General features: G+C 30.4%; 1 protein-coding gene across 1 annotated transcript; it reads right to left on the bottom strand.

Annotated features, from left to right (window-relative positions):
- Positions 1–10,719: 10,719 nt before the first annotated feature.
- On the bottom strand, positions 10,720–16,873 carry LOC129910714 (odorant receptor 42a-like). The gene is made up of 3 exons (XM_055988206.1): positions 16,134–16,873; positions 10,890–11,250; positions 10,720–10,824 (listed from the first exon to the last, which is right to left on the bottom strand). Exons 1-3 carry the CDS (start codon positions 16,850–16,852, stop codon positions 10,777–10,779), a joined length of 1,128 nt encoding a protein of 375 aa, XP_055844181.1. The 5' UTR covers positions 16,853–16,873; the 3' UTR covers positions 10,720–10,776.
- Between the last annotated feature and the right edge of the window lie 411 nt (positions 16,874–17,284).

The raw sequence follows: 17,284 nt of genomic DNA, 5'->3' as shown, positions 1-17,284 counted from the left end.
TTCATAAAAATCATGCCAAAAAATATCGAAATTTTTTTGGTTGGACCACCCTAACCTTTTTATCATATGAAAATTCATGTTTGTCGAATGGCTGATTCTCAGACTTCCCGACATACACAAAAAATTTCGAGAAGATCGTTCCAAGAAGATATTAAAAAATTTCCCTGGACCACTCTAACAATTTAGAGGTATGAAAAATAGATGTTGGCCCATTCTCAGACCTACCCGATATGTGTACAAAATTTCATAAAAATCAGTCCAGTTTTTATAAGTTTTTAATTAAATACGTTTAGAAAAATCTCTCATTTTTTAATTTGTTTTATTTTTTTATTATACCAATTTTGCAATCAAAACTAGTTGTTTTATTTAAAAAAAATCGCGCGGTTTTTTAAAATAAAACAACTAGTTTTGGTTGCAAAATCGGGATAATAAAAAAAACGGGATTACAAAAATCGGGATTATAAGAAACGGGATTACAAAAACCTGGATTTCAAAAAGAGGGATTATGAAAAACGGGATTTTAAAAGCGGAATTTAAAAAAACGGGAATATAAAAAGTGGGATATCGAACCCAACCCTATTCTAAGATTAGGCGGTTAGTCTAGTAAAAGGAGTTCCAACCCTATCTAGAAATCTTTAGGTCCTTTAATAACTCCAATCACAAGAACTGGGTTGTAGCTCCTTAAAAGCCATGTGTTCCGAGTATGTCGAAGTACCTCATTTATGTAAGTTTTTCACCACACCAAGAACAACCCGAACTGAAATCAATAGTGGTACCGTTTATTTTACTGAAATAAATCTACTGTTTCATCAAAAGTAGTAGGTACCACAGTGAAAACACTTCTTCGCTGTGGTAAAGGTGAAAAAAATATTGAAAACTTTCCTTTAAAAAAATCATTATTTTTTACCTACACCGAAATCAATCAACTTCACGTGGAAAATTCGCTCACGTGGAAAATTCGCTCGTTATTTTAAAGGTTTTAGCGAGTTTCATCCGAATGGAATCAACATTTTTCACTAAACTAAAAATATGTGGATTTTTTCGAAAGTCAACAATTTTACCCGAATTTCACAATAATGGAAAAGTGAAATACAATTTTTTCGCGTGAATTCTTGTTCACTCACAACAGAACTAAATGTCTCATTACATTTTTCTTATCGACAAAAATGAAAATGAAAACCTTCATGGAGATGAGTAAATGATAAATATTCATAAAAGTAATCGAGTTCAATGAAATTAAATAGTTCTCCTCTCACTCAGACAAGTTGCATTTATCTGCACAAGACTTAAACACAATTATTATGAAAAAAAAACTGCTACAAAGTGAAATTAAAAAAAAAAATGATAAAAATTATACACACATCCAAGTTATCTACCATTTAAGTATCAACAAAAAAAAAAAAAAAAAAAAAATGAGAATATTTTCCGATTTTTAATTTTCCCTCATGATTATGGAAAAATGTCTACTCCCCAGTACGAAGTGGAGAGGGCCCAGAGATGGGTTAACACCCTTAAAATCAGTTGAACGTCATTCTCCCCTGCTCTATACGACTCTATACTGCTTACATTCCCATACTTATATGAAGATATATAGAGAACATTTTATCAGCATCCTCATCATCATCAAGAGAAGCATCAGCAACAACATTCCAATATATAGCTCGACAATCCACCCACACCTACGCCTCTTGACAGAGAGAAAAAAAAAAATAATAATAAAACGAAGAAGAAAAAAAAAACTCAAGGGGTTGCAGCAGGCATCTCTCTGTCTTCGCTGCCCTGCAATGCAAGTGGCGCATCCTGCTTCAAATCGTTAAGCGGGAATGAATAAATGAAAAAAAGCGAAAGAAAGAAAGAAAAAAAAAATGAAACACTTCTCCTCCGCCCACCGCAACTAACGCCCACAAAAGTATCAGGATGGCTTATGATTTATTAAAATTCTGAAAAGCCTGGCATGTTGTTAGAGGAATGCTCTCTGCAAAAATAAAGATTAAAAAATTGTAGGTACGTGTATTCCTATGAAGTCCCTGGGGGCTTTCCGTTCCTCTCTTTAAGCCCCCTGTTTTGCCTATCAAGGATGGTCGATTGTGAGTGTGTGTGTGTTAGTGTGTGTATAGGCGTGTAAATGTGTATATCAGAAAATATTTGCTCTTTATTGCCGCTATGCCGGCATCGTCGTCGACGGTATAGGTTTTTTGTGCCTTGATTTTTATACAGAAGAGAAAAAAATTCAGAGTCATTGAGCCTTGCTTCGACGAGAAGGAGTGAAGAAAAAAAAAAAAAACAGGATTCTTTTATTTTGCCCCGTTATTTGGTTCGTTTAGAATTTGCAAATCCTTATCATAACTTCATGAGAGATTCCTTCTTAGAAAATTTACATGAACAGGGATAATGGTAGTTGATGCTGGCTTTGTAGGCACATCTGCAACAAGGTTGACGCAAGGTTTTAGCAGCCAACCTCTCAGCTGAGAGCACCAGATAAACATTGACGGATTTGGTTGAAATGGTGCCTTTGGTATTTTATAGATGTTATTAATGTGCTCTGGCTCTGGCATAAATATCATTGAGGGCTATTGTGAATAAAAATTTCTCTGGGAACATTTCCCATGTTTTAAACATGGGAACGAAAATGATCATAAAAAGTTTCCCTCGGAATTTATTGGTATCGCCAATCAATATTCTAGGGGAACTTAGACTTAGACCTCATTTCATACGATTTTTTGTTCCCTGGAAACAAATTCCGAGGGAGATTCACGATAGCACAAAAAATTCCTTGGGAATAAAATATTCCGTGGGAAACGAAATTCCCCGGTAGATTCACGATAGGGCCCATTTTATAGCAAGCGTGTTGATCCAGGGGCTAGAGCTATAAAACTGCATATCTACTCACTTTTTGTTATACCTCGACTCTCAAAAGATGCTATGGGCTCTCGGTCTATAGTTAAAAATAGCAATGGCGGGATGATGGATATCGGAAGGCAAGGGAAGATCATTGATTGGGCGGATCATTCACTTCATAAGGTTGTGACTATTATTCAAATATGCCCAACAGTTTCACGTTGGTCCTGGTTACCGCAATCTAGAAATGATGAATTTCACATTCTCTATCAAACCTACATTTGTAACGTCTGTATTGTATTTCGTTGGACCAAAAGATAATCGTTCAGACCTACAACTTATTGAAACTTCACGAAAAAAAGTTTGACTTTTCAAATCATTCGTTTTCGGTGATCAGTTCATATTGCTACTGCTTGAGGTAACAATTCTTTAATACGCTTGATGGTCGGGTATATAATTCATACACATAGGGGTATTTGCCAATTTTACGCGGGCAAAATTATTTTTCCGGATTATCTTCATCAACAAGGTAAAAGCTTGTATTTAGTACTGAAATAAAGTGTTTTAAGTGTTGATTTCAATGAAAACAATTTTCTTCCTAAACAACTTTTTGATCAAACAAAAAGGTGTCAAGAATGGATCCCAATGGTTTGTTAAAGTGCTTATAAATGGAGTTCTATTAATGGTATCGCCAAGATAAAGGTCTTAAAATTTAGGTAAAATCATAAGGATTCAGGTTCTGTAACTCAAGAAGTTGAATCTTTAAAAAAACTTAAAATATGGTTGCTGAATACAAGGTAACCATTTTTCAAAACCTAAAATCTTTAAGAAGGGCAAATGTGTCGAAGTTACACTTAGTTGCACATTTTTTTTACAGATTCAATTAGATAAGAGTTTAACCTTTAGAAAACACTAAATTTTATCACACAATAATGTGAAATTGTATAACTTATCTCCTTACCAACACAGAAATTTAGTTTTTTTACGATTAATTTATATTAAGATTCAACATATCACTTTTTTATTTATAAAATAACTAGCTGACCCGGCGGACTTCGTTCCGCCATTTTTTGTTTTTATTTTTTATTTATTTTGAATTTTATTTGTCAAATTACCTTTTTATTGATACCTCAATCTTAAAAATCAAGCAAAGCAAAAAAAAAATGTATTTTTTTTTTCTCACGCTATTGAATCAATTTTTTTCAATGACAACCTATAAAAAAACCTTATATCATGTGAAAGCTTATTATTTCACCTTTCTCATGACGGTTCAATCTTATTTCTGAGATGATTACAAAAGAAGTAATAACACTGTGATAGTTCGATTTTGCAACAGAAGCGAGACACATCGATTCTAGTTAATTCGAGTATGCTGAATTCAGTGGTGGCAACCGTTTTGAAAGTTTGGCTCAAGTTTTCGAGATATTTCGAAAATAAAATCTTAGGTCGGGACTATTAAAATACTGATAATTTCGAATAATTAAGTTTTTTTATGCAGTTTTTAGTTTAGAGAAAAGCTATTCCTGTATATAGCTATATGTTTAACACTATTCTAGATTGTTATGTTTCGGTCGCTTACAAAGCATTTTATAAACGAAAACTTCACTTTTTCATGTTTTTTTATTTTGTTGACTTTCAAAGCCTTTAATATGGATGCAATTTGAGTTTAACATTGATTCGGGATATTTTATATTATTTACATAGCATATAATTCCAAAAATGAATAAAATACTGCAAACCTGAAAAAGTTCACTAGTGAAAATCAGCCTACTAAGCTACGGAAATGTATCAAAACCTTAACTTAAGATTAAGTTAAGATAGTTTTTGGATTTTCAGCTTAAGCTTAAGATATCAGATAATAAATGAATTAAACAGTTTTTGGAAGAACAAAACAACGTTCTTATATACTTACATCATGCCGGGATAAAAGCAGTCAAAATAACGTTTTTTGCCTTTTATAACTGTAATATTTAAAAAAAAGGAAGTCAAATATTTATGGCTTTGGATTCGAGTTCAGCACCCCTTTCACCTTCAGAAAAGTATATTTTGGTTCTTGTGGCAAAAAAAAAGTTTAATTTTGCTTACCAGTGTTATTTAATACATTTCCTTAGCTTAATAGACTGATTTTCACTAGTGAACTTTTTCAGGTTTGCAGTATTTTATTCATTTTTGGAATTATATGCTATGTAAATAATATAAAATATCCCGAATCAATGTTAAACTCAAATTGCATCCATATTAAAGGCTTTGAAAGTCAACAAAATAAAAAAACATGAAAAAGTGAAGTTTTCGTTTATAAAATGCTTTGTAAGCGACCGAAACATAACAATCTAGAATAGTGTTAAACATATAGCTATATACAGGAATAGCTTTTCTCTAAACTAAAAACTGCATAAAAAAACTTAATTATTCGAAATTATCAGTATTTTAATAGTCCCGACCTAAGATTTTATTTGCGAAATATCTCGAAAACTTGAGCCAAACTTTCAAAACGGTTGGCACCACTGAATTCAGCATACTCGAATTAACTAGAATCGATGTGTCTCCGCTCTGTTGCAAAAAAAAAGTTCTAAAAACTATCACAGTGTAATTTTTTAAAGCCAACCACGTCGAAATAACACACTGAGATTACGGTACTTCCCTCACTGCAACGCACTGGTGACTTGTGACTTTTTTTGCCTTAAACCTTCTCCTCTTATGCCTCTTTGATTTAAAAAAAAAATTAAGAAGATAAGTCAGTCGGTGTGGCCGGTTAGCGAACGTACACAAAACCAAACTTTAATATATACAGGGTGTCCCAAAAGTAATGGATCAAACGAAATATGCTGATAGGCCAACTTAAGGGCTCTCAGAATTTAGTAACTTGTTTATCCCAAATACTTACGGTTTTCGATTTAATGCAGTTTTTGTGAAATTTCGAAAAATCCCGACTTGGCAACAGTATTTTGCTTCCTCTGCCCATAATTGATTTTTGTTTTTTACAATTCTTTCACTAAAACATTGCCTAATAATAAGAAATAACTAATTAATCAAAATATTTCTTATGTCATATGCCATTTTGCTGCAAATTAATTAACAGTTCCATGTTTTATAAAAACTCAATTTCTTACTTTTATTTCAGAGCATCATCCTGAAAAAAATTTGTATGGTGTGACACTGGTTTATTATTTTAAAAACTTTCCATGTTATTGCAGTTTTTAAAAATGTATAAAAGTTTCCAAAGTTGAAATTAGAACGAAAGATATTACAATTTGAATGCAACAAAACAGGGGTTTTCAGAGCAAAATAACAAACAAAAATCGAGGCTTTATTCAAAAATAAATAAACAAACAACAGTCGAGAAAATGTGTTTATTTTTCTTTGTTATTTTGCTCTGAAAATCCCTGTTTTTTGCTGTCAAATTGTAATATGTTTCGTTCTAATTTCAACTTTGGAAACTTTTATACATTTTTGAAAACTGCAATAACACGGCAAGTTTTTAAAATAATAAACCAGTGTCACACCATACAAATTTTTTTCAGGATGATGCTCTGAAATAAAAGTAAGAAATTGAGTTTTTATAAAACATGGAACTGTTAATTAATTTGCAGCAAAATGGTATATGACATAAGAAATATTTTGATTAATTAGTTATTTATTATTATTAGGCAATGTTTTAGTGAAAGAATTGTTAAAAACAAAAATCAATTATGGGCAGAGGAAGCAAAATATTGTTGCCAAGTCGGAATTTTTCGAAATTTCACAAAAACTGCATTAAATCGAAAACCGTAAGGATTTGGGATAAACAAGTTACCAAATTCTGAGAGCCCTTAAGTTGGCCTATCAGCATATTTCGTTTGATCCATTACTTTTGGGACACCCTGTATAACAGATACTACATTTAGATACAACATCTAGTAGACAGTTTCGTATCTCCTTATCAATATTCCATAAAAACTTTTTTCTACATCCACTTAAAAAAAAAAGTACTTACTTAAGCACAGTCCCTAAATTACAAAAAAAAAATTAATTTTATATTTGGGCTTAAAACTTTCAACTCTAGACCGCTGCTGTTAGTCACCTGAAGGAATAATCAATTTTAAAACTATAAGAAAATGCTAAGCAAGTTATCTACTTTTAGTAGGATGTTGATTTTTTACGTTTGGATCAGTTTAAAATTTCGTGTTTTGTCCGCCTAAATTGACTAAATACCCCTATGTGACTCTGGTAAAAAAAATAGTTAATTTGTAAGCTTAGTCACTTTATAGAACTCATAGAATTTTGTCGAATAAATATGACAGACAATAGTTACAAAATAGTTAAAAATGACTATTATAATAGTCACATGAATTTGTATTTGTATTTGTATTAAAAAGTAAGAAAAAATCATAGTAGGATGAAACCCATTGGAAAAGGAGGTGAATATGATAAAAATTAAAGGAAAAATAAATTACGGGCGAGCCGAGTTCGGGAAGTGGGTGGGTTGAGTTTTTAATGGTAAAAAATGGTATATCTCGATTTCCGGGAAAACTACAAGTCCTATAGAAAAAAGTTGTATGGCATAGTTGTAGGTAATAAAAAGATCTACAACTTATGCCTTAACAATTTTTTCACATAACCTCAAAATTTATATGAAAAATTCAAAAAACCGAGTTTTTGGTTTTTTATTTTTATCTTTTTCAAAACGATGTTTTTTTCTACGAAATTTGATGAAAACCTACCTTATTATGTCTCAAATACACAGTAATTTATTTGATTTAAAATATTAATTTTTTAACCTTATTTTGACTTAAAATAAAAAAAAACACCCTTAAAAAACGCCCGTAATTTATTTTTCCTTTATTTTTTTCATATTCACCTCCTTTTCCAATGGGTTTCATCCTACTATGATTTTTTTTTGTTTCGCTATTAAAATTGATTAAGCCGTAGTACTTACGTAACTATTACAATAGTAATTTTTAAATATAGTTATATAGTTAGAAATAACTATTAGGTATAATAGTCACATCCCAAAGCAAAATAGTTAAAAGTAACTATTTTATTACGGAAAACAAAAAGTCGTATAGTTACAGATGACAAGATGTCGAATTTAGCCAGTGCGCGTCCAAGTTTCAAGCCGTGTGGGTACAAAAATGGAGACTTTTGTTTAAAAAAAAAAATTAAACCTGTTGTTCGTTTAATTCTTTTTGAACTAAAAAAATTTGGTACAGGGTGTTGCTCCACATTAAAGTAAGAAATTATTATTATTAATTAATTGTTCATTTCAGTGAAAATTATCGATCAATTATGAACAGAGATTCTACGAGGAAATTCCACGAGCCCTTATAAATCAGCATATTTCGTTTGCATCATTACCTACTTTTGGACAACTCCGTATAAAAATCATTCTAAATAAAGAAAAAAAAAAAAACTGTTTAAATTTTTTTTCATTTTTAGGTTACGTTTTTTTTATAATTTCCCCTCCCGTCTAAGCGGGAGTCTCTCCCCCCATTTGACTATTTAAATAGTCACAAATAACTATTTTAATATGTAGTTAAAATTGACTATTTAATAGTTAATTTGGAAAATACTTCGATTAACTATTAATAATTACACGGTGTAACACTCAAAATATACGCGGGCGGAGACCTATCACGTTTTGTAGAGCTAGTCGCACTGATTACGAAACGGTATTTAAAAAGTCCCTAACACCCCCAAAATCTGGAGTTACGGGCAAAAACTAAGTGGCTTAACCGATTTACATTGACGAAGCTAGAATTTTTTCAATGGGTGAAGGTCCAAAAAAACGTTTTTTGTCCGTAACTCCAGATTTTGGGGGTGTTAGGGGATTTTCAAATACCGTTTCGTAATCAGTGCAACTAGCTCTACAAAACCTGATAGATCTCCGCCCGCGTATATTTTGAAACCCCATTTTTGTAACACCGTGTTATTTTTAAAATAGTTAAAAATTACAATTTTTTTTTCTCTGTGTGTATTAAGCCCTATCGCAAATTTACCCAGAAAGAGAATTTTCCTTTCGTGAATCTCGTACGAACTTTTTTTTCCACCGAAAAATACATATGTACGAATGCTTGAATAATTTTAGAAATTAATTTAATATTAACGACAAACTGCCAGCTCGCAAAAACTTGGTGTGTGCTCAATAGTGCTGATGCTGCTATTGCGATAGCTGCTTTCGATCACTCTGCTCTTCCACTGAGCAGATAACAGTTACGATTGCTCCTCATTATAGCTTAGCTGCTCACTGTTCAGTCCTAAGACTTATAAAATCCAACCCAATCGAATTTGCTGTGTTATTTTTTTTTTTTTTTTGTATACCTACAATAATTAATTAAATCGATGAAGTGAACAGTGAAAACAGTAAAAATGTTCTCTACTCTTAAGGATTTCACTGCTTTTTCAAGCAAAACTGGTCTCTGCTCCTTGTAACTTCTGCTCAGAAAATGTTCTAAGGCTTTTTTGTTAACTTAAATGATGAGGAAACAGAGAAGTTAAATTTGAAATACAATTGGGTCAGGCATTCAAAGAGTTATTTTTCTTATTATAAAAATTCGAAAACGGTCACTTTCCTTTTATTTACTTTGTATTTTATATTTTCACATATGTTAAATCAGGAAGAAATTTATAGAATAATTTGCGTCATTAACTGCTATTTAATGAGTGATTAAATAACAGCTATTTAAAGCTGCTTTTTAAAAATTGTTCTTTAGCACACCCTAGTGGTCAATCCACAATTATTTTCAAACATTAGTCATCATTTTTATGCATGTTATCTATCTTTGAATTCAAACAAACAATTTTTTCCCCCACAACTTACTTAGGGGAAACTTTTGCATCAAAATTAGTTAAAAGTTTCATGGAAAAAATTATTCACGATAGCTATATTCTGGTGAAATTTTTCTTCGAAGTTGATTCGAAAAAGCAAAATTCCCAAAATGGGAAAAAAAAACTCCGAAGAATTTTTATTTTTTGAGCTGGAATTCTTCGTACATTCTTAATTTCTATTGAGCTCAATATCCTTCCTTGTATGCTAATATTTTTCGTAGCAGTATTTTTTTTTATTTCCATCTTTCATCACCTTTTACCATAACACGCATTTCCATCATTTAACCTTTTCTGTATGTCTGCGGTAAAATCGACTGGTTGTCAGTCCAGCCGTTATTTCAGAGAAGCATACAAACCAAACAGCAACAAAAAGCAACGAAAAAACATTTTTGTTTAAAAATTTTGATTAAAAAATGTGTTTGCTTTTCTTTTTTCCATATTTTGTTGCTGTTGTTGTTGTTGTTGTAGCTGGTTGTGAATTTCACTGCTCAGCTAAGCTTTCTTTTGTAATTCTTTTCTTAATGTGGTTTTATTTTGTATCCTACTCTCATTTTTTTTTTGGAGCAGAAAAAATATTTCTAGGATAAAAGGACGAAAGAGCAGAAAAAAGAACACAAAAAAATGTTTTCCTTTTTGCTAATAATGTTGGTAGAAAAATTGAAGAATCACAACACAGAGTCTCTTTTTGCTGTTGTAATGTAAATAATATTAATATACATGTAATGGAATGTAATTCCCATCATAAAGGACATTAAAAGAACTCGTAGACACATACATATGCAGATAAGATCCTTTTTTGAGTTCAGAATATGCTGTCGAGTCGACTGTCGAGGATTGTCGAGTGTATAACTATGGAAGATATATGACTTCAAGGAAAATATTAAAAGAAATATATATAAATTATTTTCTTTGCGTTTAAAAAAAATAATTCTGACACTGTCTGAAGTCAAAGAACATATTTTGATATTTGTGGAAAACTTATTGTGGCATCAAAGGAAAATAGTCTGGGAGTTATTGTTTCTTATTGACCCAATTGAAATAAGAAAAAAATCAAAACAGTGTACAGAAACATTTTATTCGTTATATAAATATATTCATTTGTCCTTATAATGAACACCGTGCATTTTAGTATTCTTACATCTGTTTCAAAAGCGTGAACATTGAAAATGAGAATCGAATGATCTGTAAATAGATACAAAAACAAAGTTATCATAAGAAGAATCTTTTTATAGCATTTTGAAACTTACACTAACACATGTCTGCAATGTCACTGGTACAATATTACCAGCCATAATAACTGTCGTCTTTTGAGTTCTTTGCATAAATATAATAATAGTTTTCTTAAATTTTGGTGTTTGATCCATCCAATTGGAGGAGTATAATGCAGTAGTAAGACTGTCACTGCTTGTCATCAAATCATTGACAAAATAACAACATGGCATAACTTGGCAAAAAAGTACGGCAACATAAGCAAGAGTCATCAGTAATTTGGCAAGATTACTACCAAAGAAGAGATAATCAAAAATTGCCAAGCATAATGCAAATGCTGTAACCATAAATTGGATAAGTACTGCTCCGGAAATGACTGGTCGGACAAGTTCAAAAAACCTTAAAAGAAAAAAATATTAATTAAATTTTATTTTTTTCGAATTTTCGCGAAAAAATCAAGGTCTTGTCTAAAAAAAGTACATTTTCAAAAATTTCCTCCCAATCCATACCAAAACTATTTTGGACTGACCTCCTGAATCATTTACAATGAAACAAATTGTTTTTCTAGCATTCAGAAGCAAATATTTTCGGATCAAAGTCTCGAAATAAGTTTTGGTTCACAGATGAGTTCACAGTGACCACGCTTATTCATTCAGTTAAAAAAAATTACAAATTTATATTTTTAAAGTTTTGGAAAAAAATCCAAGGGGTACCAATGCCTAAAATAAAATTTTCAAAAATTTCCTCCAAATCCATTGAGTTATGCATCAAAATAAAGGTCTCTTTAAGCACTATTTATAACTGAAAACCAAAACTTGGACTGACGATGACGTCCTGAATCATTTACAATCGAACAATTTTTACTTGCGATATAGGTACTATAGGGCAAGTTTAGGATTCGTAAAAAAAATCGAACTCGAGATAACAATTTTACATGACATTACGATGATGGAGAATGCCAAAAAAGTGGGTCCGGCAATTCTGTCTGTCTGTCTGTCTGTCTGTCTGTCTGTCTGTCTGTCTGTCTGTCTGTCTGTCTGTCTGTCTGTCTGTCTGTCTGTCTGTCTGTCTGTCTGTCTGTCTGTCTGTCTGTCTGTCTGTATGTACCTCGAGCTACAGCCTAAACTATTCGAGTGATTTTGTTCTAACTTGGTAGTTAACAGTTTTGGGTGATTCCCTAGAGGACAAATTCAAGTTTTTTTTTAGGACCAAAACTAACGGTACCTGCCATATAACGGAAATAGAAAAGTTAATTTTTTTCAAAAACGGCTCTAACGATTTTGATTAAAATTTTTGTGTGTAGTATTACACATAAGAGCCAACTTTCAAAATAAAAAAAATATTTTTTTTACCTTTATTAACGGTACCTGTCATAGAACGGTTTTTTTGATTTATGAATATCTCGTTCAAGACCACCCCGATTTCAACGAAAATTTTTAAGGTAATGTTAAAATTTTAGAAAGTTTTCAAAAAACTCATTTTTAGATTTTTAAAAAATATTTCAAAATTTTTTTTTGAAAAATCAATATTTTGAAAACGGGTTTATGAAAAATTTTGAAATTTCGTTTTTATGCGTAAATAAATTATTTCTTCAAAAAGGCATACTAACTTTTTTTTTTGAAAAATGTTAGAAAATTTTTATATATAAAAAATTATTTTTTTAAAAAACGGCTCTAACGATTTTCGAAAATTTTTTTCTAAAAATTCCTTTTTATACAAGAAGTAAACATGCATACTTGGTTTTTTGTGAAAGGTCATTTAAAACGGTATTTAATTAATTATAAAAACAGATTTTATTTTTTTTTTATTTCTTGAAAATATCAAATTTTAAATTTTCTTAATTTTCTTGAATAAAAAGCTTTAACATTAGAGTAACTTTAATCATAAGAGCAAGTACGTGCGACCCCAGTCGTGCATTTTATTTTTTCTAACATTCGGAAGCAGATCAAAGTCTCGAAATAAGGTTTGGTTCACAGATATGAGTTCACAACCATCAGGCCTATGCATTAAAATAGAAAAAAATTAAATTTTATTTATTTCGGATTTTCGAGAAAAAATCAAGGCTATCCCCTTGCTTAAAAAAGGACATTTTCAAAATTTTCCTCCATATTCATAGGGTGAGACTTCAAAAGAAAGGTCTCTTTGAGCAGTGTTCATAGCTAAAAACCAAAACTTTCTTGAACGTCTGGTTGCTGAATTATTTACAATCGAAATATTTTGTTTTGTCTACATTCCGAAGCAGATATATTCGGATCAAAGTCTGGAAATAAGGTTTGGGTCACAATGTGTTTCGGGTCTTTTGCCTGGCAACCACTATAACCTAACATAACCTGTAAATTAAGAGTTGCCTAACTTTAATGATACTAATTTAAAATTTGAAACATCCGAAATTAACGCATTTTCTCAAGGTTTGATTTCGAATTAGTTTTGTCTTATTTTTACACATTAAAATCAGTATCCACCCGTTATCCACAATTGAAAGTTGTTTGCCAAAATGTTTGTACTATAGCTATTTATCAAACTAAAAGTTGAGAAATTTTTTTTAGTACCTATAGCATATTTCTTTAAAACAAAAGGCCAACTGATACATATATGCAATAGCGTAAGATATTACATACCAAAAGCACCATTGTTTCTTTAACTATTCAAATGTTTAAATTAAGAAAAATAAATATCACGCATACGCTATAGTGACCTGCTTCGATTATAATCGAATTAGTTAATATACTACCTGTCGCGGTTTTATAAGAGGCGATTTTCTTTTGAATTTTAAAATGTACAGATTTTTTTGTTGGTTCTAGTTGATACAGTTTATTTGTTCTAATTCGCTGGGTTCATTTAAATAGTTTTTTTTTTTTTTAATTTTTTTTTATTTTGATTTTTTAAAAAGTATAATAATATGTTTTATTTGTTACGTATTTTATTATTTTATTGCTGTAATGACTTAAGATATATAGGTATTAGGCGACCTCAAAAATTGTAGGTACTACCCGCTTTAATGTAAAATTATTTGCCTTTTATTACAAAATAAAAACAATATTTATTGCAAATAAGAAAATTGGAATAAAAAATATTTTATTGTTGTAATTCAAAATCTTTTGTTTTGTTGGCACTAAAAACAATTCAATGCAAAATGTCTGTATTTAATAATTTTTTTTTAATGTTTGTCGACTTTCTTATATGTTAAATATTATATATTATATTTTGTTTATAAATGTTTATTTACTTTAATATACTCTACTGAAAAATAAAGATTATAACTACATGTTTTTTACATTTTGTTAAGCAGTCCCAAATCCTAATTTATTAACTAAACTAATTAAATTATCTTAAATATTAAAGTTTAAAAAGCAAATGTAAAGCCGAATAGTTTACGTTTGAGAAACATTAGAAACAAAAATATTTAATGCGAACATTTTGTAGTTTTTTTTAGTGCACAAACATTTTTGAAAGCAAAACATTTTTAATTGCAATAGAATTATTTTAATGCATAAAAAAAATATTTGCAATAAATATTTTTAAATTCAAATCTAATTTTTTTAATTGATATCACAAAATTGAACTTTTTTTTTGCCACAAGAAGTTTCAGTTAATAAGCCAAAGAGAAACTAAACTTTATCTAAAGTTTAAGTCACTAATCACAGAATTTTTGCCACAAGAACGAAAATATACTTTTCTAGAGGTGTTTGGATTGCGGAACTCGAATCCGCAATCAGAAAAATTCTATTGGCCTCCGATCTTGAAATATAACCGTTGTAAAAAAATCCTTTTTTTGCAGTTTATAACGGTAATATTTCAAGAACGAAGGCTAATAGAATTTTTCTGATTGCGGATTCAATTTCAGCAACCCAAAAACCTCTAGAAGAGTATATTTTGGTTCTTGTGCAAAAAAAAAGTTAAATTTGGTTGGCCAGTGCTGTTTCTGAGTCAAAGACCGCTACTTAAATTTTAAATACCTCGGGCAGTAAAGGAGATATCAGAAAGATTTAAACATTTTTTGAAAGAATAAAACCAGTTCTTATAGGCACCTCTAAAAATTTTTTCGTAATGAATTACTTCACATAAAAATATAACCTCGAAAACGGCATTTTCTAACGGCAATATTTCAAAAACGGCGGCCAATAAAAATTTTTTGACTTCTCAGATTCGAATTCTGCACATCACTTTGTTGACCTGTGTATTTTAACGAATAAAAAACTTTCGCAATCACTACAAAATTTTTTTGACAAGATATTACCGAATTTAAACAGAGAAGATATTAATTTAATTTCTTCTTCTCCAAACAAAATAAAACAAATTAAATACATCCCCAAATATAAGTATTCGTATACCTTTAACTTAACGTCATTATTTGTCTCAAGTGTAAGATTCATAAAATGTACACATAGCTCTCCGTTTCCTTAATGAATAGATGCTTCTTTTTATACATATATGAATTCAAATAGTTTTTCAGTTATAAATCAGGAAACTAGTTAAAAGTAATTATCACGTAAAAAACTTCTTTATATAAAGCTCACATCTCAGGTGTATACTTTTGCTGTGAAAGCTTAAATCATATTTTAGTCACATTGGACCAAAATGAAATAACATTATATTTAAAAAAACATAAAATTTAATTTTTTTGTAAAAATTTTCAAAGTTGTTTTCAAGATTAGTTTAGTTTATTTTACTTTAAAAAATTTTTTTTGGACAAATTTTATAAAAACTAAGAATTTCTTCTTTAAACATTCAAATATTTTGCCCTTAAACATTTTTTACCCACGTTCAATATGAACCAAAAAAAAAAAACAAGAAAAACTCGAAAACAATTTTGTGAACGGGAATCTGGAACTTTTCTCTTATCCTAGGTGAGGATACATTATTGTCGACAAAGTTTTCTATATTTTGCTAGACAGAATATACTTATACACACTTTTATATACCTACGCTCACTCACCTTTTGCATGTGTAGCAGCAAGGACTCGATTTTAAATTACACAGGAAAAGTGCTAGATAGAGGCGGAACTCGAGAAAAGTGGCTAAAGTTTATGTGGTTGTCTGTGTATATAAATTAACCATGTTAATTGTACGTTACACGCTTACTTAATTTTACCCAAAATGATGGTAGTCCGTGTGGACAAAGTTTAAACCATGCGTTATAAAAGATAACACATTCAAAAACTGATTGAAATTTTTTTACCTTTTTGGATGGTAAGTATGTATGAAAGAAAGTGGGAGGAACTTTTTGGATTTATGAGAAAGGTGCTTAAAAAAGTGGTGAAATTATTATAAGAAATACTTACTGATAAATATTTCCATGATCATGAACGCATGCAATCAATTCCTTATAATTATCCTCCTGACTTTTAGTCCTGTCATATCCAATTCGAGAAATTCGAATTGCCAGAGTCTCCAAATGTCCCCACATCACGTACACATAACAAATTGCAAAATTATCAATTGCCAAACTTATAATCAACTGAACTACTGAGGTCCAAAATTGATAGCCAAAAGCTAGGATATATTTTTTCGTTGAAGACTTCCAATCCCATGGAATATAGGCTTCAAACATAATCTTCTTATTAACAACTCCATTGACAGCATAAAAGATTAAACTTGTCATAAAAGTGACATTGTAAGCAACATAAAGTCGGCGACAATTTTTGACAATTCCTCGCATTATTTTCAATTCTTCGTCAAATCGTTGAATTCTTATATCCAAAGGTTCTAAATATCGATGAGCACTCATAATTTGTTTGAACCATGGGATTAGGAAAAAATGTTTGGTAACATTGCATGCCCATTCCAAACTTAGTGAAAGATTACTCACTAACTCGGCGTATGTGGCTACCAAAAATGATTGAGCAATTTGTTGAAGTGAAGGAAATAACATTCCAGTTATGCAGATGAATATTATATAAATGGTATTGAGGATTCTATATTTGGGACTGGTGTTTAAACCAACAACTTTCCAATTCCACCAGAAATATCGAAAAGCGTCGATTGATTGGAATGGTTCCATTCTGAAGTAACTTGAAAAATGTACTACAAAGTGAAATAAACATTAACTGTTATTTATAAAATTTTGGAAAGTAAACTTACATACATAGCATTAAATTCTGTTCTAACATTAAAGATTAAAAAAAGTTGGAAATAAAAGTTTTGACTTTTGTAACACCTACTTTGTAATAGTGTAAAACTTTTTAATAAACACAAAAAGTTTTATTATTTGTCAAGAGACTTTTAACATGTAAGTAGTCATTAGTTGAGTTGGTATTTTGTGTAAAGTTTTTTTTGTAGAAGTGATTGTTGGGATCAAAGATTACTGTTATAAATTTTTGCTGTTAAAATAACATATTTTTCTTTCCGTGCGAAGGGGATTGAATAGCAGGGTACAAAAATATATCGTTTAAAGGTTTTGTGTGCGTAGTTTTAATTTTATGGGGTTTGGAAT

This window comes from Episyrphus balteatus, chromosome 1, assembly GCF_945859705.1.
Source record: "Episyrphus balteatus chromosome 1, idEpiBalt1.1, whole genome shotgun sequence".
NCBI lineage: Eukaryota > Metazoa > Arthropoda > Insecta > Diptera > Syrphidae > Episyrphus > Episyrphus balteatus.
Note: the sequence above shows the minus strand (reverse complement) of the source record. Positions and strands in the feature narration are given on the sequence as shown.